General features: G+C 38.1%; 1 protein-coding gene across 3 annotated transcripts in view; it reads left to right on the top strand.

Moving 5' to 3' along the window:
• Window positions 1–21,726, top strand: part of rabgap1 (RAB GTPase activating protein 1) — a 93,832-nt gene extending 72,106 nt beyond the window's left edge. For all 3 annotated transcript variants that reach the window (XM_084104125.1, XM_084104123.1, XM_084104124.1), the window contains 10 exons: window positions 752–895; window positions 1,576–1,617; window positions 1,982–2,110; window positions 7,672–7,764; window positions 11,519–11,629; window positions 11,775–11,879; window positions 12,986–13,069; window positions 17,119–17,190; window positions 18,594–18,791; window positions 20,470–21,726. In XM_084104125.1, the coding sequence (XP_083960251.1) occupies window positions 752–895; window positions 1,576–1,617; window positions 1,982–2,110; window positions 7,672–7,764; window positions 11,519–11,629; window positions 11,775–11,879; window positions 12,986–13,069; window positions 17,119–17,190; window positions 18,594–18,791; window positions 20,470–20,592 (1,101 nt within the window). In that variant the 3' untranslated portion in view covers window positions 20,593–21,726. The remainder of the gene's footprint in view (window positions 1–751; window positions 896–1,575; window positions 1,618–1,981; window positions 2,111–7,671; window positions 7,765–11,518; window positions 11,630–11,774; window positions 11,880–12,985; window positions 13,070–17,118; window positions 17,191–18,593; window positions 18,792–20,469) is intronic.
• Window positions 21,727–25,350: the final 3,624 nt, after the last annotated feature.

The following is a 25,350-nucleotide window of genomic DNA, read 5'->3' as shown; positions in this document are numbered from 1 at the left end:
GCTGTGAAGATTTCTTGCTCACCAAGGCTGCATTTATTTTATAAAAAATACAGAAAAAAAATAACATTTTGAAATATTATTGCAATTTCAAATAATTGTTTTCTACTTGAATATATTTTAAACAGTAATTTATTCCTGTGACGTAAAGCTGAATTTTCAGCATCATTACTCCAGTCTTTAATGTCACATGATCCTTCAGAAATCAGTCTAATATGTAGATTTGATGCTCAAGAAACATTTATTATCATTATCAATGTTAAAAACACTTGTGCTAATTAACACAAAGTTCTGTCATGAAACTCTAGATGGCTCAGGCTGATTGGTTCCTGCTGTATCAGTAGCCAATGAGCTGCTCAACCTTTAAATACTTGTTCAGCATTTGCTGTAGCAGTTGCAGCGTGCTTTCAGAAACCCTCCACCTTCCCCAGCTCCACCTGTATAGATGTGCTACTGGTAATTCATGTACGCTATTGTACAGCAGCAGCATGTCTTACTTGCTCACAGCAGCACGCAGTGTGTGTGTGTGTGTGTGTGTTGGCTGTAGCAAGTGCCGTACTTGATCAGCAGCAGCAAAGCCAAGACCAAACATATCAACATGGTCATACCCATTACCATGCCAAATACTCTGAGAGTTGTGATGACAGAAATATTTTTGTGGAAACCATGATACATTGAATAAGTGGAACGTTGTATTGACCAATCAGCATCCGCGACCGGTACTATAAGTGGCTTCTGCCTCTCTGTGTTGTAGGAATGCATTCCAGACCTGTACGCACACTTCCTGAACCTGGGTTTGGAAGCACACATGTACGCCTCCCAGTGGTTCCTCACACTCTTCACAGCCAAATTCCCTCTTTACATGGTCTTTCACATCATAGACCTTCTGCTGTGTGAGGTAATATTTCATTCTTACCTGCTTTACCTCATTTGTTGATTTTCCTGCTCTCTTTACCTAGGTTACCTGTTAATTTGAAGTTAATGGTGTTTCCTGTTATTTACCATCTTATGGACTCAACTTGATTTTGATCGTTTTTAACCATCTTTTGTCATTTTGATATTACCATACTGATTTCTGTAATTTTATGTCACATTAACATATTATGTTTGTGCTGATGTTGTTTCACCAAAATCTGTCACTTCTGGGAGGATGATGTCATTAAAACTTTTAGAACATCAATGTCATTTAATGTCATTAAAACTATTTTAACATGATGTAAATATTGAGGACAAAAGAATAGTTCTATAAACAATTACCAGATAAAACAACAATTACAAGACAACAAGTTCAGCTTGTAACATTTCCATAGGAGAAAGAAAACAAATACCTGAAAATAAACACCTGAAATATTTAATAAATTGCTAGTTTGTCAGAAGATAAGTTGATGCAGCACCTGAGAACATGACAATCTGCAACATCTAATCAAGACAAAATTATTTTAAATTTCAACTATTATGATTTTCTTTGAAAATATTTGATCTAATATAATAAAACATGAAGTGGGAATGAAAATGTATTTGATCATAATAGGAATGACCCATTTTTCCTCCTCTTAATCTTGTATTCTTTCCTTTCAGGGCATCAGTGTAATTTTCAATGTGGCTCTTGCGTTATTGAAGGTAAGGAAATGCTTATGAAATCAGTTGCAACTTTTCATCTTTTTTTTCTCCATTTTTTTTTTTTTTTTTCAAGAAATCAAAGAATATACCGGCCTGTGCTGTTTCCTGAAAATTTACCTGCAAAGCTTCATCACCATGTCACAGCTATTAAAAGAATGTTTGATGTAATAAGCACACATAATAATTAGTAGCTACACTACATTGTGATCAGATGTTTCTTAGTGCTGTCATCCAAACCTATAGGAAGAGAGACAATCTACCAGTGACCACCATCACTCCTCGACAGCAGAACATGAGCAACATTAACATGAGCTTTACTGTCGGACTCTAGAAACATTCTGAAAGGCTCTCTGTCTGTCCACAGACGTCTAAAGATGACCTGATACAGGCGGACTTTGAGGGCGCGCTGAAGTTCTTTCGAGTGCCAGTGCCCAAGCGCTATCGCTCTGAGGAGAACGCCAAGAAGCTCATGGAGCTAGCGTGCAGTATGAAGGTAACCGGCCCATGTTCAGGCTTTCAAGTGCTTTCAAAAGTATTTCATGTGATGATCATGGAATTTAATGACAGAGAATTTGAAGAAAATGCTGTTTTTATTTAAGTATATAGTGTAAAAGAGAGCATTTTTTCTTCATCAGTGTCCCAAAAATGGCAAATATAGTGATTAGGATGGTATGATATTTGACAGGACTCCTGAATGCACTTATGCTGGGTGCCAGAGGCACTGAGTGCTTCACCATCTGTTTTACTAGTGTAAATGTGCTTTTCATTTAGTTCTTGCTGTGAATAGACCACTCAACGCAATTCGCATAGCTTTTTTCGTGCTGTGTTTTATGGGACAGTAAGTGTGTGGATGTAATTCTCTGGATTGACCAGCGGAGGACACTGCAGGGGTAAAAAAGAGCCCCGTGATAAAAAAAGTTCTTGGTTCTTGTTTTTATTGTATTATAGCATCTGTCCTCACGTGTTATTTATACATCTACTGTATTTTAATAAATTTATCTTAACAAATAGTATCATCGCCATAAAAAAGGAAAGGTAAATGAATACTTGCATTTACTCACCCTCATGTTGTTCCAAACCAATAAGAATTTCGTTCATCCTCTGAACCCTATTTTTAATATCTGTATCTTTTTTTTCCATCCATTAAAAATCCACGCAACCAAAACTTTCACATCAACACATTAAAAAGTACATAAAGACATAATAAAAATAATCCATATGAATGGAGCAGTTTAATCCAAGTCTTCTGAAGAGATTTAACCTTTTATTCACATATAAACACTGATCTGCGACATACGTAGAGCACATCAAATATGGTAAACAGAAGCTAAACGTGAATATCAAAGTTGAATTTTTGGGTGAACAAGCCCTTATTTTCAGTGTCCTGAGACTTTTGAACGCCACTGTATCTGTCTACCTTTGCGCTTTGATCCCTGTATCGGTTCCTCATTGCCGTCAAAACATGACTGATTGAGTTTCTTTTGGGTCTTGTTCCTTTTCCTCCAAATACAAGCTAACCTTTATTCCTTTTTCCCTCAGTCACGCCATCCCACCACAACACTGAAAGCTCACTTTCACTGCTGAGTTTGGGTGTGTTTGTGTGCTCTTTCAATACGAGGGGCCCAGCGTTAGAAAATCAGAAGCCCACGGCCCCTTCCTCGGTTTAACACCAGTCGCGATCAAAAGAGCTTTCACAGACTACGACACTTCATTTCACTGCATCCAGGCCTAATTGTTCCCTGGGGTGTCGCTGAAAACACGCTGACTGATGAACTACTCTTGACATTGAGGGCTTTTATATGGATCTCATTTCATCTGTGGGAGCATTACGGATTAAATATGGAACAGAGCCGGTTCTGTGTCCTAGAGCTAGTCAGATATGGCGCAGTGCTAAATAGAGCTCATTTACAAACCTGCACGTACCTGCGGCTCTTGCATCGGTTTCACGCTCTTCTTCTGAGAAATGGCTGATGCTGAACACACAAAACACACTCAGTCTCACAGAAATGGGGTCATTCGATGAAAATGAGCTGGTATTGAGCTGCAGGTGGATAAATGTGGCACGGCTTGTGTCCAGTGTGCATGAACAGAAATCCTGTTAAATCAATTTAGTGTGCTTAGTCTTGTTGCAGTTGGATAAATTAGCTTGTTCAGAGCAAGTTTCACAGTTTTAATTCATAACTTCATGCTAGTTGATTCTTGACTATCGACATCAAGTCTGGTCCACTTTGGGGCAGATAAGAACTGAAAGGAAGGGGCCGTCTGACAGACATGTGAAGTAACCAACACCTACGTGGTACTTTACGAATGTTCCTTGACGGAGTAAAATTGTGTAGAAGTCAGCCAATACGACTGAATTTTAAGAGTTTAAGATCTTGTTAGGGCTGGGCGATAAACCAGTAGACCTGATAAACTGGTACAAATTTGTTAACCGGTAGAGATTTTGGATTATTGTCTCTATCACAGTTACCCTGGCAATCCAGAGTTCTCGCGAGAGCACAAGTTGAATTTGCTCAGCGAGTTACTCTGGTGTCGAGTAATGATGCTCATTAACTATGCCCTTGTAGCCGAGCTGCACCAATCACTTCGGGTTATCTGATATAGGCGGGCCAGAGGCGAGATGACGACAGCGCTGTGACGCTGTGACGTGGAAGTCATTAGTAAACATTGCAAGATGGCTATGGATGAACACCAGTTGTTTGAAACGGCTTTGGTCACTACAATGAACGAGTTAGACTTGGCTTTTTATCTAAAAGAGGAACAGAAGACGCCGCTCGAATCATTCCTTTGCAAGAAGGGCGTTTTTGCTGTTTTGCCGACCGGATACGGCAAGAGTCTAATCTACCAGTTAGCTCCGCTGGTAGCTAAGCGTATGGGGCTCTGGATACGTCACCCCGTGTATTGTTGTGATTGGTCATAGTGTTATCCAATTGCGTACAGTGAGATTTTCAAATGCATGCTTGGTGCCGCCCCTCGAGCGGGCCGATTTTCATTACTCAATGCCAGACCATTAATCTTTTGGATTTGGGTCTGGATTTCCAGGCTATATCACGGTTGCGCTCATGTGACATTGCAGTGCTTCATTTTCGCAAAAGTTTGTCTTTTTAATTCATCTTTAAACCTTTCCAATTTAAACTTCAATTGATTTTAAACTGTTTAAAGGTCCCGTTCTTCGTGATCCCATGTTTCAAACTGTAGTTAGTGTGTAATGTTGTTGTTAGAGTATAAACAATATCTGTAAAATTATAAAGCTCAAAGTTCAATGCCAAGCGAGATATTTTATTTAACAGAAGTCGCCTACATCGAACGGCCCGTTTGGACTACATCCCTCTACTTCCTTCTTTAATGACGTCAGTAGAACAGTTTTTTGACTAACCTCCGCCCACAGGAATGCTCCCTCAACTCTACCGAAATTCGTTTATGTACTTGCGCACTTCTTATAACTTACTGTGTTTACTCAGAAGTAAAACTGACGCTTCATCTTTTGTGTGATGTACAATAAACTTTATTAAACTCATCAGTATATGTTTGATCATCATTCGGACCTGGTCCGAAACAGCAGACTTGTAGGCTATTAATAAATAATGGATACATACAAGCAGATGACAAATACGTTATAATAACCGTAATTAAACTACTAAACTATACCTGTTTCATCTCTATACAGCACTCTGACTCTGTAGGCATTATTGTCCGACTCGAAATGAACACCGTTACTGAGAGTTTCTGATATTATCATCATTCCATGAGATGAAATTGTCCTGAGAGACTGAGCGCAAGCTCATGAAGCTCCGCCCCCTGGGTCGTCCAGCAGCAGCTTATTTGCATTTAAAGGGCACACACTAAAACAGCGCGTTTTTCTGTGACCCAAAAAATGACAATTTAAACATGCTGTAAAAAATGATCTGTTGGGTATTTTGAGCTGAAACTTCACATACATACTCTGGGGACATCAGAGACTTATTTTACATCTTGTGAAAAGGGGCATAATACGGGAGCTTTAAATGCAATAAGAAGTGAAAGAGAACTTAATTCAAAATGTCCGTCTTTGCCAGTATTCACGTAAACGCAGTTGGTTATCCTAAATTAACATAATAGTTGGTGAAAAATTGGATTTGTGTAAATATATTGGATCTGTGTATTAGGTCTTAAAGTGACAGCAGCATCATATACCTGCTGCTGTCGGCGTTCTTAATATTAATACAAAATAAAGACTCTTGACTGAATTACTTTTGTAGCTTTAATAAGAATCATTGTATACTTCATACAGATATTATTCAGTTTCTGTAGTAGAGCTGCACGTTTCTGGATAAATTGAGAATCATTTTTTTGTTAAAAATAGAGATCACAATTCTCCCACGATTCTGAATACATAAAATAACAAGTAATTTACTGCTGCACTCTATTTAAAAAAAAAAAATTATTCGAATTTTTCTTAAGAAAACAGTTTGAATGAATGATTCAATGACTCACTAGTTACTTCAGTGTTTTTTAATGAATCTCTTGAATGAACAATTCAATGACGAATATATATTTTTTAACAGTCACTTGTCGCAATGATGAAATTGATACAATCTTTACGTTATTTTCAAAGGTGATTTACTCTGTTTTGATTGCTACCATATACATCAGTGTTTATATCCTTACTGTAAACTTTTATCCCAGTACTTCTGTGATCATTTGAATTATTGTAAGACCGAAATAATCTTTTGTCATTTTTTTTAAAATTAGTTTTATTGTTCTTAATTTATTACTGACTGTGTATGGTCTTCAAAAAGTTTGAGAAGTTTGTATTTATATTAATTGGACTATCAGTTTTTGCTTTGGTATCAAAAGTGGCATTGAGAATTGCGAGATTTAAATTTCCTCTACACTTATGGCATTAAAAAAAATCCTTATTTCCACCCAAAAAAAATAAATAAAAAAATAAAATATATATATGTATATATATATATATATATATATATATATTGAGAAATGTTTTCATAAAATAAAATTGCTTGTATCAGAATTTTGGTCATATCGCTGACCCCTAGCTCTTGGTCGAAGTCCACAGTAGTCGATTGTCGAGTTCACGCGCGTGATCATAGGTAACTAAGCAACAGTGGAGAACTCGACAATCGACTACTGTGGACTTCGACCGAAAACAGGATGTAAATACAGGTATGTGCGCTGGCTGAATTAACATCACTTTTATTCATATCTTTCACATCTACTGCAGTCAGATTCACCGTGTTCACTCTGAAGGAATCACTCACATGGCTGTGCGCTTGTAATGACACATCAAGGGTGTTAAGAGGCTAAAAGCAGGTTTAAAACTTGCCCCATTGAAGTCAACAGGGTGCAAATTTTAAAAAGAGGATAACATGGTGTAGGCAACACCGATTTTTGTCGTTGTTCTCTGTACTGACAGCACTCCAAATTTACAAAAAATTAGCTCAATGTTAAAATTGACCGGAGTTCTCCTTTAAGATATTTATAATATGTTATCCATATTTATTTTATTTTTATTTGTAATATATTGTCCATCTATTGAAAGTCTACACAACAAAACATTTTACACATCAAAAACATTCATAAAAACAAAAGTTATCCATATAAATCATGCAATCTAATCCAAGTCTTCTGAAGAGATATTATTGCTTTATATTGTAAACAGATTTAATTAACTAGTGTTAGTTTTGCTTTGGTATCAAAATTGGTTATTAGAATAGTAGACTAGTAATTACTACTAGAGTAACTAGTATTAGGCCCAGTTTTTGCTTTAGTATCAAAATTATTAAGAATTGTGAAATTTCGATGTAATCTAAAATGTATGCATCGTAACCTTGTTTGCAACAAAAATGGCTATATCATGAAATATATTAGTTGTGAAATAAAATAGCTATAACGGTTTTGGTCATATCATCGACCCCTAGCTCTTATCGTGTTTTGGCTTATCGCCATTTGATCTTTGTGGACTTGTTAAACTATGCCCTGTGTCCCTGGGTTACACTTTTTAACACTTTATCATGTCAATACTCTCTTCTGTGTCTTTGTTTTTGTATGTCGCAGATCAGTCAGAAGAAGCTGAAGAAGTATGAGAAAGAATACCACACCATTCGAGAGCAACAGGAACAGCAGGAGGCGCCCATCGAGAGATATGAGGTACATTTATTTAGAGTCTGACTGTCTGACCGCATGATGCGTCTCTGTTGGATTTACACATCTGCATTCATGACTGTGCACATGAATATTTACATGGCTCTTTAGGTTGCGCGTGCGTTTGCCCATATGCGTGTAATCTAGCCGTTAGATTTCGTTTTACCCCACAATCAGAACTAGTTTTCTCCTCAGCGCTGAGCTCAAACTCATTTTCTTTCATTTCCATCCTGTATCTTGTGCCATTAGCATATGTGCTTTATGCTTATAATGAGCAGCGATGTGAAACGAGGTTACCGCTGGGCTCAGAGATGATGAAAAAATGGCCAGATGGATTCCTGATAACGGCGGCCTGCCAGTCAACTGTTAGCCTGAGCCCAGCTCACGAGGAATTACTCTGATCATTTAGGAACTGTCAGTCATGCTTGAATGTCTACACACACACACACACACACACACACACACAGTAAAAATTCAGTTTGAATTCTCTACAACAAAACATTGGCTCCTAAATATCACAATTAGAGCATCATCATAGTTTGCTAGAGTTGCCTAGATCTTGCGCTAATTCAACGGCATTAAACTTCTAATTAGAACTGTTAATAGAAAACGCAACTACAAATAAGAAGACATACTTGCATGTTGTGGTCCAACAACAGATTGTCCCGACAAAGTGGAAACTGCTCCATTTCAGGAGAAGCTTTTATGTGTAGCCTGCACCGTGGTTCTGGAAGCCGTTTGTAACAGAGACGGGGTGTGCCAACTGCCACAGAGAGGCCCCAGAGATGTTTCAGTAGCAGCACCACTGCTCTGAATGTCCCGGCAGGTGGAGGCGTAAAAATGAAGTGACGTGATGATGAAGTCAAAACTTCAGTGTTTATTCCAATAAGTGAAAAACAAAGGTTTTCCAATAGAGTGCAAATGGTATTTACAGTGAAAATCCAAAAGAGACAAAATAAATAAATAAAAATAAATAAATGAATTGTTCAAAGTTATTTGCAAACAAACTTTTGGCTTTGCCAATAAATTGACCCAAAACAGAGCACCAACTACAAACCAACTCCACTCAATGAGCTTCCTAACAACCAGTGTTGCCAACTATTTTCAAAGGAAAGTAGCTAACGCCTCCCATAAAAGTCGCTAAATGACATCATACGTCAATTAGCATATTCATGACGTTATCGCGGCGTACTTGCGTTCTGCCTGCCTAATGTTTTTTCTCGTTAAAATCATGCTCACATACTGTGTATTTATATAACATACTATTCTATAATAAAATATAACATAATATAATATAGCCGAATGTCCAATAAAGCTGTTCTCATTTACTATATTTTTTTGTCAGACAATAGAACGAGTAGCTGAATGACTATTTTTTTATATGTGTAAAATTATCTGAAGAGAGAGTTTGGGAACTGAGTGAACTAAAGCATTGTGATAGTGAGTATTACAAGTGATAAGCACAAGTAATAAAATAAAATGGTCAAACTAAATTCTTTAAATATAAAACAAAAGATAAGTGATAAGTCCGTGGAAACAACACTCATTCACGTCTGTTCCGTGCTGCTCTCTCAGCCATTCACTGAATAGGGTAGACGCAGAGAGAGGTGTGTTGCGGCAAGGAGAACGGAAACCTCGCGCTCGCAGGACTGTGCTGGCAACATTTGGAGGTTACTGATGTTTGTCCAAAAAGTAGCTAGATTTGTCGCTAGTCGCTTTTTTGAAAAAATGTTGCTAAAGGGGTCTGAAAAGTCGCTAAAAATAGCGACAAAGGCGCTAAGTTGGCAACACTGCTAACAACACTGAGAGGCCCTCTTAAAAAGGCTAAGCCCCTCCTACTTGGACTAAACCATTTAGTAATTAAAGGTAATAAAGAAATTTAAGAAAGACAAAAAAAAAAATAGATTAAACAGTAACAAAGAGATAAACTGTTAGAATAATACAAAAATGTATAAACATTTGAAACCAAACAAACTCAATTAATTATTAATGTTTAACAATGTTTAACGAAGAATCAAACAGAACACCAATCTCCCCCTCACACATGAGAGCAGTTAACTGTGCCTTCTTTTGGCGGGAAGGAGATATTCAAAAATGGTGGCAGTTACTGTGACCGGGTTTTGTCTGTTTGCTATGGGAAAATGTTCCAGTACGTAAGTATGACAATTTATATTATTCAAGTGGTTAATTTAAAACAATAAACATTTAACATGGTAAGGGTTAGGGGTTAGGGTTAGACATGGTGAGGACAGAAACAACACTAAACAATACACAATCAGTGACACACACATATCTGCATTAACTGGTGTTAAAATTTGCGCAAAACAGATAATGTGTTATGATGTTAGTATGAAAAGTGTATGTATACATAGTATGTTCTCAGTCCACTGTCATAATAAGAGTCCTTTTACAAAATAAGAGTCTCTAGTCACAGAGCCTCACTGTTACACTGTTCTTCGTAAAATGTGCAGCGCACAGATAAACATCAGGATTATAATGTGAACAGTGTTAAAAATACATTTTACCCATTCTAAGTTCGTCTGCCTTAGGAAGGTCAAACAAGTGAGTTGTGGGAAAAACAGCGTCTCTTTGACACTGCAGCAGCTCATCCCGGCCTCGTTTTCCATATTCCGTGTTAATCGTGTTGTTGTCCAAAAGAGCCGTTCGTTGTAGTTCTTGGAAAAGGGATTCTGTTAAATAAAATATCTCCCTTTGGAGTGGACTTTGAGCTTTCTAACCTTGCAGATCTTTTTTATGCTCAAACAGCAACATTACACACAAACTAAAGTTTAAAAGCGGAAAAGCATGATACTGTAGGACCCCTTTAAAGGGACAGCCGCTTAATAAACCTGCCGCTGGGATTTTAATCTAAATCAAACAACAAAGGACAAATAAATCAGTCAATGCTCTTGACCGAAAGACTTCTGTAACTTTTATAAAGATTTTATTTTTAACTTAATTTAATTTATTCAATTTATACAGTGAAGACTATGTAGTGTTATTTTACATTTGATTACTTTATTCAAACTCTGTACCTGAAAACTACTGTTTATTGCTTTTATTGTTTTTATTTGTGCTATTTGTATATGGATTATTTGTTCGGATTTTATTACTATGTAGGCTACTTGTCTTTACTATACTTGTTTATTTTTATTAACAAATTTTAACAAAGATAAATAAATTTCTTTTAAATAATTTTTGGATTTGTTTTAGTTAATGAATGAAGTTTTTAAAGGCCTACAATATGAATGTCGAAAACTTTACATATTTATAATTGTATTCCTTATAATTGTATTCCTATAATATCAAGTTAACTAATTTACGTGTCAATCCACTCTTGCACTGAAAATGCACACTATATGTTGTATTACCTAAATTCAGTCATATGCTCCACTTAAATACATAAGCTTATAAATATTTCTGTGCATGTATTATAACTAACGCCTTTGTGAGATCAAGGAAATGGTTATATAATGTTAACAGGTTTGGGACTGTTACAGTATGGCATTAACACACATACACATGCACAATACAAACACACACTCGCTATTTAACAGGCTCTTAGTACAATAGCCGGAGGACTGAAAGTCCAGTCAGTGTGTTAATTGCTTTCTGACATATTTCCCTCTAACTGGTCAATTTTTAATCAGGTTTCTTCTCCAAGGTTCCTCGTATTCCCGGCACAGTTAACCATTATAGTGACTGTCACAAGACAATGACTGAGTCACACATGCGCTCACGCTCTGTGTCTGCTCTGTAGAGAGAAAACCGGCGGCTACAGGACGCTAACATGCGCTTGGAACAGGAAAATGACGATTTGGCTCACGAGCTGGTCAGCAGTAAGATCGCCCTGAGGAAAGACCTGGACAACGTAAGTCTTTCAGGCAGTTTGCCACTTTTGAGGGCATTTTAAAAGTTTGTTCTCATTGCAGGTCTAGCTTTAGCGCCTGGTGACATTCACACATGCCTGTGGCCTCTGGTGCAAATGTTAACACACTCTGTCCTTTTTCCTTCAGGCTGAGGAGAAAGCTGACGCGCTCAACAAAGAGCTTCTCATTACTAAGCAGAAACTGGTGGACTCTGAAGATGAGAAGAGACGATTGGAGGAAGAGTCTGCACAGGTCAGACACCTCCACCACCTCCCAAAACCTTTCTGTACTACTGGTCAAAAAAAAAAAAAAAAAAAAAACAGTATTAAATCAGGCACGTCCTGATTTTGCCGAGTTAGATGCGTTCCTGGGTCAACATATTTTGTTGATCCTGGAACAAAATTCCTGTCTGAAGATTAGTCAGGTTCTGCATATTGAAGGTGTTCAGAAGTGTTGAACTATTCTTGGTGTCTTTTTCTTCACTATACACTCCAATTCACCCATTTAAAAATCTAAAATAATACATATTAATTATAATAAAAATAAATAGAATAAATAAAATATATTTTCTCACACCACCTGAATGCAAAATATATGCAAAATACTTTTTGTGAGAAGTTAAATTACCCATATGCTTCAGAAATAGCTAATGTCAATGATTTCAGCTATGTTTAAAATTCCCAGTGAAGGACTACACTACCCATAATCCTCAAGTGATTTCCACCAATCAGAGAAGTCACTTTTACCACGAAACGTTTGTGTGGTGCTTTCTCAAAGACAATTATATTTAAAAAGACATAAAATCCCAGATTAAGCTTTATTGGATAATTTAATTTAATTTAATTTATATATATATATACATACATACATACATACATACATACATATATATATATATATATATATATATATATATATATATATATATATATATATCTATATCATTGTTTTTTTTTTTTGTATATAAGTTATATAGCTATATATATATTCTTACATTGGCACAAGAAACATAAATTACGTATGTCTTTTGTTTGGTAGTGTATTTCCCAATAACCCCATAATGTGATTACATTCATATATTTTATTTATGTCTATATTTTGGATGGAGTGTTATCAGGGAATGATCCCTGGAGAGGGCAGACTCCCGATATGCTGGATTTGTGCTAGAGTAGATTGCTCTGGCGCCTCTGAGACAAGTCTTACGTTAGTACAGCCTGTGGACACAGTTGTCCTTAGATAGACAGGAGATATGTCTCCCAGAGGGGACACTTGGGTCAAATATAGTGTTGTTGTGAAATGACGGATTACTTTTTAAGCGAAAAAGAGTGTTTAACTTGCATCTATGTCTGTGTTTTCAGCTGAAGGAGATGTGTCGGAGAGAACTGGATAAATCTGAGTCTGAGATCAAGAAGAATGGATCCATCATTGGAGAATACAAACAGGTGAACACACACACACACACACACACACACAGTGTGTCTCCGTTGAGCATGGTCTGCAGTTTCTATTTGAGATTGCTCTGATTCTAATGGCCTTCTATCACTATAATGAAGACCAATATCCCTCCATTTGCTGCATTAAACCCTAAATCAGTTTAAATGTCCCAGTCTCTGTCATATCTCATCTTTAAACACCCCATCGCCCTGTTAAATTACCTTCACAAAACACTTAACTGAGACTCTCTATAAGTGCGCATCAGTTTTACAGTAGGGTTTTCTCTTGCCCCGCCAAATGTTTGCCTAATTTATTTTTTACTTTAGTTTTATGTGTGTGACTTACAGTGCTTTCAAGGTATACATTTGATCAGTTCATGCATTCCATGGGAATCAAACCCAAGACTTTTATCCCTATACAGTTATTAGTGGGCTCTTTACCTTTTACTTTAGTTTCATGCATCATAACTTAACTCATCCTCAAGGAAAAGAGCCCATTAGTCTGTAGCAGACTCCCTACAATACATCTGCTGTTTTTAAGGGACGAGGCACTGACGGTGTGCAGGCACACATTTGATCATTTTCTTCTTTTTCTCCTGCTGCTGCTCCTGGCTGGGAGTCTATGGCAATGCTTTGAACCGGGTAGTTAAAAGTTTGGCACAATGATTAGGGTGGGTTTCAGTATCCCAGCTGGCAAGTGTGGTATCAATAGCTGCTTTTCCACCGTCGGGCCAGTGTGTGAACCAGGGCTAACAATGTGCCGGGCGGGAACAAAAGCCTTGGATCTCGATCTGCAAGGCTGATATCAAGCTGTGGTTCGCTTAGTTAAAACCCGCCCTTAACACGCCTCCCTAGAACATCGTCACACAACCACACCATTCCACCAGCTGAGTGAACACTAGCTAGATCGCAAACTGAACATGACAGAAGCAAACGTTTGGATGTTACACTCCAGCATCGATGTTTGACCAATGATTTAGGATAAAAACATTTTTTACAGTGGCAGTAATGTTTTATTTGTGTCAGGAGTGCACATCAATCATTCTGAATAAAACTGTTATTAATCATGATCTTACATAAAAAGAGAACACAATTCAGTCGTGCCTGCTTTCATTTATTTATGATCGCAGCAATGCACAGCAATACACGTTATATGTGTACATCACTTGCACATCATTTTCAATCAAATTAATGCGATTCACAATTTTAAACTGATTCACTTTTAAAAAATTTGTTGCTGCTTCTCCTTCAATTGTTTTTTTAAACTTTACCAAAACTGGCTCAGACCAAACTTTTCAATTTTGACACTTTTCTACATAAAAACCTAGCTGGCAAAGACACCAAACAGGAAGTGAGGCAATATCACAACAACTGTGATGCATATTGACATAAAACATTAGATGTATTGTTGTTCCATTAACATGAGAATACCATGTTACATTGGTTGCAATGTTCCCTAATGGACAAAAGATATTGAGCTGTAAATAATGGTAACTAACTTTAAATGGCTTTGACCAAACAAATCTATTCATCCTTCCAATGTCCAAATGTTGTGCTTGGCCTCAGCTGCGTTTATTGTAGTTTTGGCCTTTTTTGACACATTTATTGACAAGTGAGTAGACAAAGCAGGAAATGATGAAGAGAAAAGTGCAGAACAAGTTTTGTAAGCCTGTGCATGTGTACCAACCACTAAGCCATGGCTCCAACCATTTCTAAGTCTTACATTTACATTTCCCCCCAGAAATAAACCAAAATAGCTGTTAATAGAGCACAGTAAATAGACCAAAGGGCTCAGTATGCTCATGTAAACATACAAGTCCAAACTGGAGCAGTTGAACGTGCTTGTGTGTGGATAAGAGCTGATCTGATGTCTGAGTGTAGAGGAGAGGCTGGCCTGAAAGTGCTGTATGAGAGCATCTCTGTAAAAATAGTTGAGCTGCTGTCCCTGCAGAGCTCATTTTAATGGGGCCGCTGACAGCATGATTCATGGTGGAGCATGATAATGGTGTCCTTTGAGCTGAACCAGCTCTCTCTCTCACACACACACACACACACACACTCACGCTCGTACAATGAGCATCAAAGGCCTGCAGGTATCATGCTGGACAGCTTCCCGGTGTGAAATGAACACACATTCACTCATTAGTGTGAGGAGGACAGGTTTAACACATCTGCCGTGAGGAAAAAAACAAAGCTAGAACAAAATTCAAGTTCTATGAAATGTTTTTTTTTAGGCCTAGTTTATGTCAAACGTCTGCACAAATGAATAATTGATTCACATCTGACTTTGCTGTGCATCACAAAATGTGTCTTGTCTTTAAGTAAAAGTCTCTGTTTGATTAAAAATATGTCCCATCCATTCATATCTATTCAGTTAATGAGTAGCTCGGACTTATTCTCAGAATGTAGATGCAATCTTTCTATTAATGCTTGTCAATCAGCAAGAATAAAACCTCTGGCCTGTTTGTGTTAGAGACATGAATGATGCCTCAGCTCTTGTCTTGTTGAGGAGAGCTACTTTTCTAAGTGATCAGGCTTACAGTTTCGTTTGGTGGATGACAAGAGAGGCGAAAAATCAATGTCACTTGACGTTGATAATTAATAGTGAGAGCAACATGAAGTTTTGGGAAGATAGGAGAGTGGAACACAGGGCAGAACTATAGTAACACTTTATTTTACAGTGTCCTTGTTACATGTACTTACCATAGAAATAACAGTAAATTATGTATCATTACATGCAGCTAACTCTCAACCAAATCCTAATCCTACCCTAACTCTATAGTAAGTACATGTAGTATTAATATTACTCAGTACTTAAATATATAATTACACTGTAACAGTGACACCTTAAAATAAAGTGTAACCAAAACTATCAACCAGCATCAAACCTAAGCCCTGGTTTTACACGTACGCTAGGCTATGCGTACAGTACACTTGACATAAATTTCCTCCTTAAGGTGCGCTCACACTACACGTCTTGTTCCATTGACGGTAAGCTATTTGTGTAACATTTAACTTACCGTTTAATGCTGAGGAGGGCTCTAGCCTCCAAAGGACTGGACTAGGAAAGACGCAGCCTCTCTAGGATACAGCCTTGCATTTGAGAAACACCTTTTCTCAATCTAGTTTCACTGTGGCTTAGCATAGTACGCGCACACTTCCGCAGATTTTTCTAGTTCTCTTTACACTCAGCTAGCACATGCGCCTTGAATTTTCTTGCACTAATTAGTTTGTCCTCAAGGTGGCAACACTGACCCAGGCTGTTGTTTCACGGTCAAAAAAGAAACAGAACATCAACAACAACAAACAACTGATGATTGCTTGTGTGAGATACATCTAACTCTAGATTAAACAAGTACAAAGACATTTTTGTCACTTCTGGAGAGAAATAGCTCAAATGGTTAAGAATAAAACTTGCTGTGTCGAGCACCTGTGTTCGTTCATTATATTAAATGGAGTACACTTTGAAAGGCTACATTTTTGGCGTATAGATACAGTAAGTTTTGGCGTCAAAATTATACTTTAGGCTTTAACCACTGTGTCATGGCTCAGATGTAAAACAGAATTCCTCAACAGTAATATTCTGCGGCTGCGTCATCCCTGATCATTCATTCATTATTCATTTGAAGCTACATTCTCCCTGATGAAGAATGCATGTTTAATGAGGGTCTTCACCAAATTAAGCCATGCTGTGACCGCATTGATCCAACGACACGTGCGAAGGAGTGATGCCCGGTTGGGAAAGAATGCTTGAACCCCATTGGATTTACTGTAGGTGAGGAACAGCGCTCGGTCTGAGACGTCCTCCTCACCTGAGCTGTGTGGCGCGGTTAGTGCACTTCCTGTAAGAGGATGCTGGGAGTTCACACACACAGAGGGGAAATGTGATATCCTGTAAGAGGAGAGATAGATGGAAAGATTGTATGTTCCAGTCATGATGATTGGCCTTTTACCGTAAGCCTCGTTCTCCCTCCTCTTCTTGAGCGGAAAGCATGTGTGCTGCATTGGTGTGAGCCAGATCGTTACTGACCCTTGACCTCTGTGTGTATGTGTCTCAGATCTGCTCTCAGCTCAGCGAGCGACTGGAGAAACAGCAGACGGCCAACAGAGGAGAGATAGAGAAGATCCGGGTGGGTGATGACACACACACACACACACACACACACAGACACAGACACACAGACAGACAGACAGACAGACCATAGCTTGATGCAGGAATGTGTTGATAAAATAAAAAAGCCAGATTATGGCTAATAACTTAATATTATTGCTGCACTGCTATTATAAATATATACAACATTCATACTAAATATTTAATCTAGAATTTAGCACTCACTGTGGCATCAATGTGTGGCATCACACATTATAGTGTAGATTTATTTTAAACTTTATTTTAGATTTATTGTAGATTTAAATTTTAAATAAAAAGGACTACAGGCAAAAACATTGTTTTTTTCCATGCTCTGGTTAATTTTGAGATGTTGGGCTATTTGGTCTTCCATGTTGTTTTAGACTTGTGAAAGAAAACATTCACAATACACCTTTATTGCACTTTATCTATTTGCGTCTGTGGATTTAAATGACAAGACAAATCTTTAAAAGCTATTTTCTCAAACTGAGTTTTTTTTTCTAATGAACAGACTGAGCCACGAATTTATGTACACAAACATGTAGTTTCTTCTTTTATTCCTATCTGTATTCTGAAGGGGTTTGTTCATGTCATTCGCTGGATTTGAGATGACATTTTATTCCTTTAAAACATGGGGATTTATTTTCTAAATTCAAAATCCTCTCTGTAAAACAAGAAACAAGAATTTTGAATCTGGCTTTATCCAGTGTTCAGGTTTCAGTTCTTAAAATCTATGCCAGTTTGTGCATCTTTAATTACACAATGCCTCATTTGCATATTTAAACATAACATTTCAGAAAATGTGTAATACAAAAACAATGTTTGCGATTCTTAATGGAATTAATCAACTTCCCCCTATTCACCTGTGGTATCTCGCCTTAAAAAAAGTATATAGAAATTATTGCAAAAAGTGTTTTTGGCTGATTGTACTTTACCATGTTTCATAGCTATATAAAAATATACATTAATTATTATTTAGGTAATATTGATTTAGCAATTATGTGAGAGACCAGACTTGCAATTATGTTGTAAATCAGTTGTCTAAGAAAATAATATATACAGTTTATTCATTATACAATAATATTTGACCATAGAATACTGTGATCGACCAGTCAGAATCAAGTATTCCAGATCAATGAGTAACAATATATCAATAATATCACCCTAATCAGACTCTGACGACAATTAACAATAAGTGTAACGCACTCTCTTCCTTTAACTCATTTCAATATGTAAATTATAGCCGTCTAATAAGCAAGATAATGTACGACCTGCGCCTCATTATTGCTTTGCTGATTGTCCTGATCTCCTGCTGTGCTTTATTTAGTGTTAATAACCAGCTGAGTTATGCCTGTAGTTTGGTCACCTCCAGGCTTGTGAGGTTTAATGTGTGTGTGTGTGCAGATGAAGGTGGAGGGCTGTGAGAAGTGCAGTATTCTCTTCAGTAAGGAGGGTCGTCTGAAGGCTCTCAGCGCTCCTAAAGAAGGCAGTGAGGAGGACATGGACGAGGAGAAGGAGGCGCTGAAGAACCAGCTGAGAGAGATGGAGCTGGAGCTCGCACAGACCAAACTACAGCTGGTGGAGGCCGAGTGCAAGATACAGGTGAACACTCACACACACTACAGCTTTCAGTGTGTTTACTGGCTTTAGGACATGGGGGAACTTTTAGACTGTCCTATGATTGGACACAGATACACATCCATCAGTGATGTGTCCTTTAAAGGGGTCATATAATGCCATTTTTGTACAAGCTAATATGATTCTTTAGGGTCTAAATTATAAGTTTGTAATATACTTTAATTCAAAATTCTCATTAGTATTGTAAGAAAACACTAATTTTACCTGGTCAAAAACAGATCTGTTTTCAGCATGCCATTTAAGTGCATGTGTCTTTAAATGATAATGAGCTTTGCTCACCCCGCCCCTCTGTTCTGTGCGTACACCGTAACACAATAACCATAACACGTTATTCATTATAAACGTGGGATTATGAATTATATTGAGAACGTTGTACATAGAAAACATGCCGTAATGTACCCTGAGTGTAAACCTTAGCCGCATTCATCGTGAAGCGTGCAAGCGATTAGCAAAGATTAATATAAAGGTTAATAAAACGTAACACTCACTTCTTCTGGAGGTGCAGCAGGAACACGAATAGTTGGTACCGATCCTTTTTTCAGGAGCAGCTTCTTAGCAAAACCAGCTTTATAACATTACTGACCCTCGTTTATAAAGCAGTCTGGTGAGAAATGATTCGTGCAAACATGAAAGCATTGACGTTGATCGTGGGGAATATTCCCTTCGAAAACAAACTCAGCCACTGCGTCTTCAGCAGTTCGGGTTTAGGAACATCAAAATGATGCTGTGTTCGTTATTACACCCAAGAACAGAACACCACAATCGCTTAGACGCCATTCTGCTCATAGACAGTGCTCCAGCGTATCAACAATGACGCGCGGACTATGATTGACAGCTCACTCACGAGCGAGGGCGCCGCGGGTCTATGTTGAAACGCTGCTGTCAATCAACAATCGTGGGAGGGGCGTCCGACCGTGTGACGTTACAAAATCGAACGGCTTGATTTGAGACGGGGGAAAACATATAAGAAGATTTAAAAAAAAAACACTGGATGGATTTTTATCATTTTATGATGGTTGTGTACAGGCACTGCCAACACACATTTCAGTACAATCAACTTGTAAAAGTGCATGTACCATTATATGACCCCTTTAACTGACACCTCTGTTCAATTAATGCTTATGATTTAAATACAGATACAATAATAATACAAATGTTTTAACCCTGTTTAATTAGTTTCTTATATTAGTAATAATTCATATGAAGTGCCTGTTATTGGGATGCAGTTTGGTGGCGTCTCCATTATTTGCAGATCAAGATCAGAGTGCAAAATAAGGCTTGAAATTTTAACAAATTATTAATAAAACTCATGTTGTTCCAAACCTATAAGACTTTCATTCATCTTGGACACAAATTATGATTTTTTTTTTCTGAAAGCTGAGAGATTTCTCTACTTCCACTAAATGTCCATTCCACTGAAACATTGATGCTTCAACATTGAAGTTCATAAAGTAAAAGAAGTTCTTTGTAAAAGTAATCCATATGCATGGTCTTATACACACACACACACACGCACACATTGTTTGAGATAGTCCAGTGGTTAAAGATCTGGTAAATTACATTTCTATGTTACTGTCCCTATAAGTTCACCAGTTCACCTGAAGTCACTTTGAATAAAGCATGAGCTTAATGTCTTCTTCAGGATCTGGAGCATCATCTGGGTCTGGCTATAAACGAAGTCCAAGCAGCCAAAAAGACGTGGTTCAACAGGACGTTAACCTCCATCAAGACTGTGACAGGAGCGCAAGGCAAAGAGAGCGTCTAACAGGGCCACATCATCATCTCCCCCGCAGCCGGAACAGTGCGAACAACATGACTTCTCTCTCTCCTTTTATTTCCTTTTGTAAAAACTTTACTTCTAGGGCACCAGAAGTAAACACCCCCATTTGAAACACAAGTACTTACTTACTGAAAAACAAGACTTTAACGCTAGTGTTTCTACTACTGATGTTAAACAAAGGACTGGGGCGTATAGCTGACTGAACTGTCTTCTGGGGGATATTAACATTTCTATCTACTGACCTACTCAAGACTACTTGCACAAACACAGTCCGAGTCAACATAAGGTACGTGTGCGGCCGGAAAACTAGCGTGACTTCCGTTATTGTGACAGGAGACGTGTTGATGGTGTGCATGTGTACGACTGAGGTCCCCTTTTATTGTACAGTGTATGCGTGTGTGAGTGTGTGTGTTGGCCAATATTGTGGTTCTCTGAGGAAGACTAAAAACAGGAAGTAGACAGGTAGCACACTGTACAGTGAACGTTTAATTAGATTCCTCCTCAAACCACTAGCTGGCGCCCTTCTGATATTAGCGAAAGCAAATGGTATATGATGGGATACAGGCATTGTGAATATGAAGGGCTGCTTGTGTATCTGAAAGGTTAAAGGTCGCTGTTGATCATGGCTAACAGGAAGCACTTATGCAGTGAGCACACGCTCTGATCGGAAAGCACATCTGGAGGTAACAGAACCTGTGTGTGTGTGTGTGTGTGTAACGGACTCTCTGAGGGGAAGGTCTTTGCACCTTACAGTCATATTTATATTGATATCAAGCTTGCTTGAGTTATTGTCGTTGTTAAAGAAGGCCCTTGAGCCTCTTAAGACAAATAGGCCGTTCTAAAAGGCACTGGGTTGTAAATAAAAAAAGCATATGATTTGTTTTTTTTGGGATTAATTTTATATTTCAACTATTTGGTAACTGTACTAATGTTGCCTAATTGTACTGTGCTACAGATTATTACTCATGTTTTGCTTTTGTCTTAAATTTCAAACTGCTGTCTCATCATTACATGCCAAATGTACCTTTTACCCAGCATTACATGCGTGTGGACATGGTAATAGTGTAGGATGCGTTGTATACTTCCATGAATTTCAGTATAAACCTCTGAACACGTGTCTCCTGCCGTCTTGTGTCTGTTCTTCATGTAGTTGAGTTACATTTTTGGCATTGCTAATTGTTTCCTGGACTCATTTAACATTATACTTGTATGGTATATTTTCAAAACCTCAACATGAACAAAGTTATAACAATTGGGGTAAAAAAATCAGCTTATGTCAACATGCATGATTTATTTTATCACATTTAAAAAATAAAACATTCTCATTACAGAAATATTCTCATCAATAATTTACAGCTGTTTGATCAACTGAACTGGACACTAACATGCATGAATATTTACATGCAGTGTAATCAGCAGTGACTCCAACATACTGTACCACCTGATCAATTACAACAGGACACGCTGTTATCAGACACCACAATCAGTCATTCAGTAAGAATCCATTTTAATTCTTACAATCCCTAAACACAAGAAGAGGAAGGTATCTTTCACTGAGGTTACAAATCAAAATTAAATTATCCAGGCTAACATTTGTGTGAGTATAAAGCCACCAGATGTGCAACTCCCACAATTACCTCACATGAGACATTTAAACGCTAAATTAACCAAATTACAATTCATTTCCATATTAAACATTGCAACATCAGTAAAAAGGGGGATGACAAATTATACAATTCATATAAATAATTCAATTTATATGTTAAATACTTATATGCATAACATATTTACTCAAGCATGATGTCATCAAATGAGGTAATTTCTTATCTATGAATTAAAAACGGGGGACAATTCAGGATTTGTGTATTTAAATCAAAATAAATGTAATGCTTTGATGAACTAGATTGCCATACATCTCTATATAGAATTATCTGAATCATACAACATTTATAAATATTTGAATGTACTTTAATACAATACACTTAATACTTAAAGTACAGTATGTTAAGCATTGGGGTAAGATGATTTTTAATTTTGTCATTTCATCTGAATTACAACATTTGTGAGATTTACTCAGTCAAAACAGTTTTGAGGTTAACTTTGTGTCTCTGGAAAATAGTGATCAATTACATTGCATTATGTTGAATATTAAAGTTTTGTGTCTATTTGTTAATGAGGGATTTGTGGACATCAGTTGTGGAGTAAAAGTTCAGCCAGGGCCATCTTGCCCCTATTTTAATATTTGACATTTTGCGCAATAACAACAAAATTAGCAAATGTTTCTATTTATTTCCTATAACACATTGTCTGATGCATCATCATCCTGCACATGCTAAACATGTCTAAATGTGTTAAGGTTAAAAGGAAATTCACATTGTTCTTGACGGGGGCATTTTCCCAATTGTAACCATTTAAAATATTTGTTAACATGCTCCTGAATATTAATTACTTTAACCCAGTAAGCCCAACATATCGTCTGAAAGGACTTTGCTCATTAGTTGGCGAATCAAGAAATCCTGCTATTGTGGCGGCACCGGTCATGAATGAATATTTATGAACACATGCTACTTGACTTCCCGCAAGGTTTCCATTCCAAGTCTGTAGGCTATGACTCAATTAACTGCTCTATAGACCTTATTCAGAGCGATGAATAAGCGCCATGACGGGTATGAAAGCGAGGCTGTTGCTAAGTTCCAGTTCACAGGTTTCCTCAATACTGTATTTCATCCAGCTTCGATAGACTTAACCACTGATCATGTGACAAGAAAACATTCATAGTGAAATGGCTGTCCTACAGCACGTCTTGTAATATCATTAAGCTTGTTTATAAATATGGAATGTTAACTCTTTAAATAGGCACATGGTCCAGTAAAATTATCGCCCTGGGATGATGTGCTAAACATGTCTGGGAATCCTGTTACCGGGAGTTACCTGGCATCAGTACAAACCTAAACGTCAGCGCTGATGAAACCAAACTCCACAGCTCACTTGTCACTTGTTAGTGAACTAATCTGGAGGAAGGGAATGGGGAGAACGTTGATAGCACTCATTTACCCAGAACCTGGCCAGTTCATGCTTGAATACCTCAACCCAACCCCAGCGTGCCTCCAACTCTGCCCAGGTTTCGCTGACACAGGCCTGGTGTTCTGCTTGCTCAGTCATCCGAAATAGCTTCCAATGGAGGTGAGGAGCAGCTGCAGGGGGGGGGGATCTGCAATGGTTTTCCCAGATGAGAGGTGTCCAATAAACAGCTGGGATCTCTTACATTCTGGCAACATGTATTATGTCCAGTGTCATGCTCAAATACTTGGTCTTACCTCACCATGGCTCAATGCATGTTAACAGCACAGAGGAAGCCAGTCTTAAGGGTCTGTTCCTGGTCCTTCTTCCGCCTCAGACCTGACTTTGGTGTGGAAGGACCTCAATGTAAAGCAAGAACTTGGCTGTAGGACACCGTAGAGCTGATTTCTTACTAAAAGTGTAGTAAGATGAGGAGCAGGACTCCTGTCATTTCATCAGTGCCTGTCATCCAACACCAACATTCCCCAGGATGTTCTATCCACACTGATCCCATCTCAAGTGTGGGTTACCAGAGCCTGACAAGACTAACCCTTTCAAACCCCATGGACCCACACATGTATCACACAGACATCCCAAACTCCCTTATCTGATCCTTTTGAGTTGAGAGTTGCAATCCCAAACCAGTCAAGTGATTGGGCTCCAGTTTGTCGTTGTCAAAGACCTAGCATATCACTGATGTCATCTTATCTCATCGAATTTCATACACTCTAGTCAGCGTGATTTATGGGACTGCTCTCCTTGCTGGACATGATTTGTATGGATTTGCATTCTTCAGATCGCTTATTTCACCCTTGCTGCAAGGCAGAAGCTTGTCGCCCTGCTCATATTACAGACCCATCAATGTTAAAGTGCGCACTTTACACAACTAATCTCAGACTAGGTGCGTCAGTTATAAGATCATTCCCATCCCAGACAATTATTATCCCAGAATTAGGCCCTGTCCCAAATGGCACACTTCATATGCACTTATGGTCTTGTGGACTTACAATGGCTGCCGTGAGCGCGTGTCCATTAAGTCCACGAGACCGCAGGGTGTCCCATTTGTCATTTTAGGTTTTAGAAGGGTGCTCACTTTGCAGTCGATATGCGCACTTTTGCCAGACTTCTCCCCGACAGTCAAGGCAGCGTTACATCACGAAAGTGGGGACTTGTAGGAAGATCACAAGTGTTTAGGGTACAATTTGGGACAGGGCCTTACAAGTCATGTGACAACATGAATGAATTCTGGTAATTTTTGTGCAATGATTTGCACAGAATGGAAAAAGAAGGGACCTGTCCCAAATAGCACCATACACCCTCATTGTCTTCCGAGTCCACACTTTCATGAAGTAATGCTGCTTGCAAAGGGGGAACTTGTGAGCATTCTTCTGAAACCTAAAATGACAAAAGGTCATCGTGGAGTTAATGGACACATGCATGCAGTGGCCAGAGTAAAGGTCCTTGCACACGGAGTCCGAAATTTTTGCATAAAATCGAACCTGATCCGAATTTTTTTATGTCGGACGAAAGTTTCGGAGGCAGTGTGCAAGCGTGATTGACACAACGTGAGGTTGTATTTATTTTTTAACGTGCGGAAATTTCGGATGCGAATTTCAGAATATCCTTAAGGGTCCCTTCACACAGAACAAGTTTTTGCATTCCACTGTTCTGCTTTTCCGTTAA

The sequence above is a fragment of the Abramis brama genome (genome assembly GCF_963993115.1).
Source record: "Abramis brama genome assembly, chromosome: 25".
Lineage (NCBI taxonomy): Eukaryota > Metazoa > Chordata > Actinopteri > Cypriniformes > Leuciscidae > Abramis > Abramis brama.
Note: the sequence above shows the minus strand (reverse complement) of the source record. Positions and strands in the feature narration are given on the sequence as shown.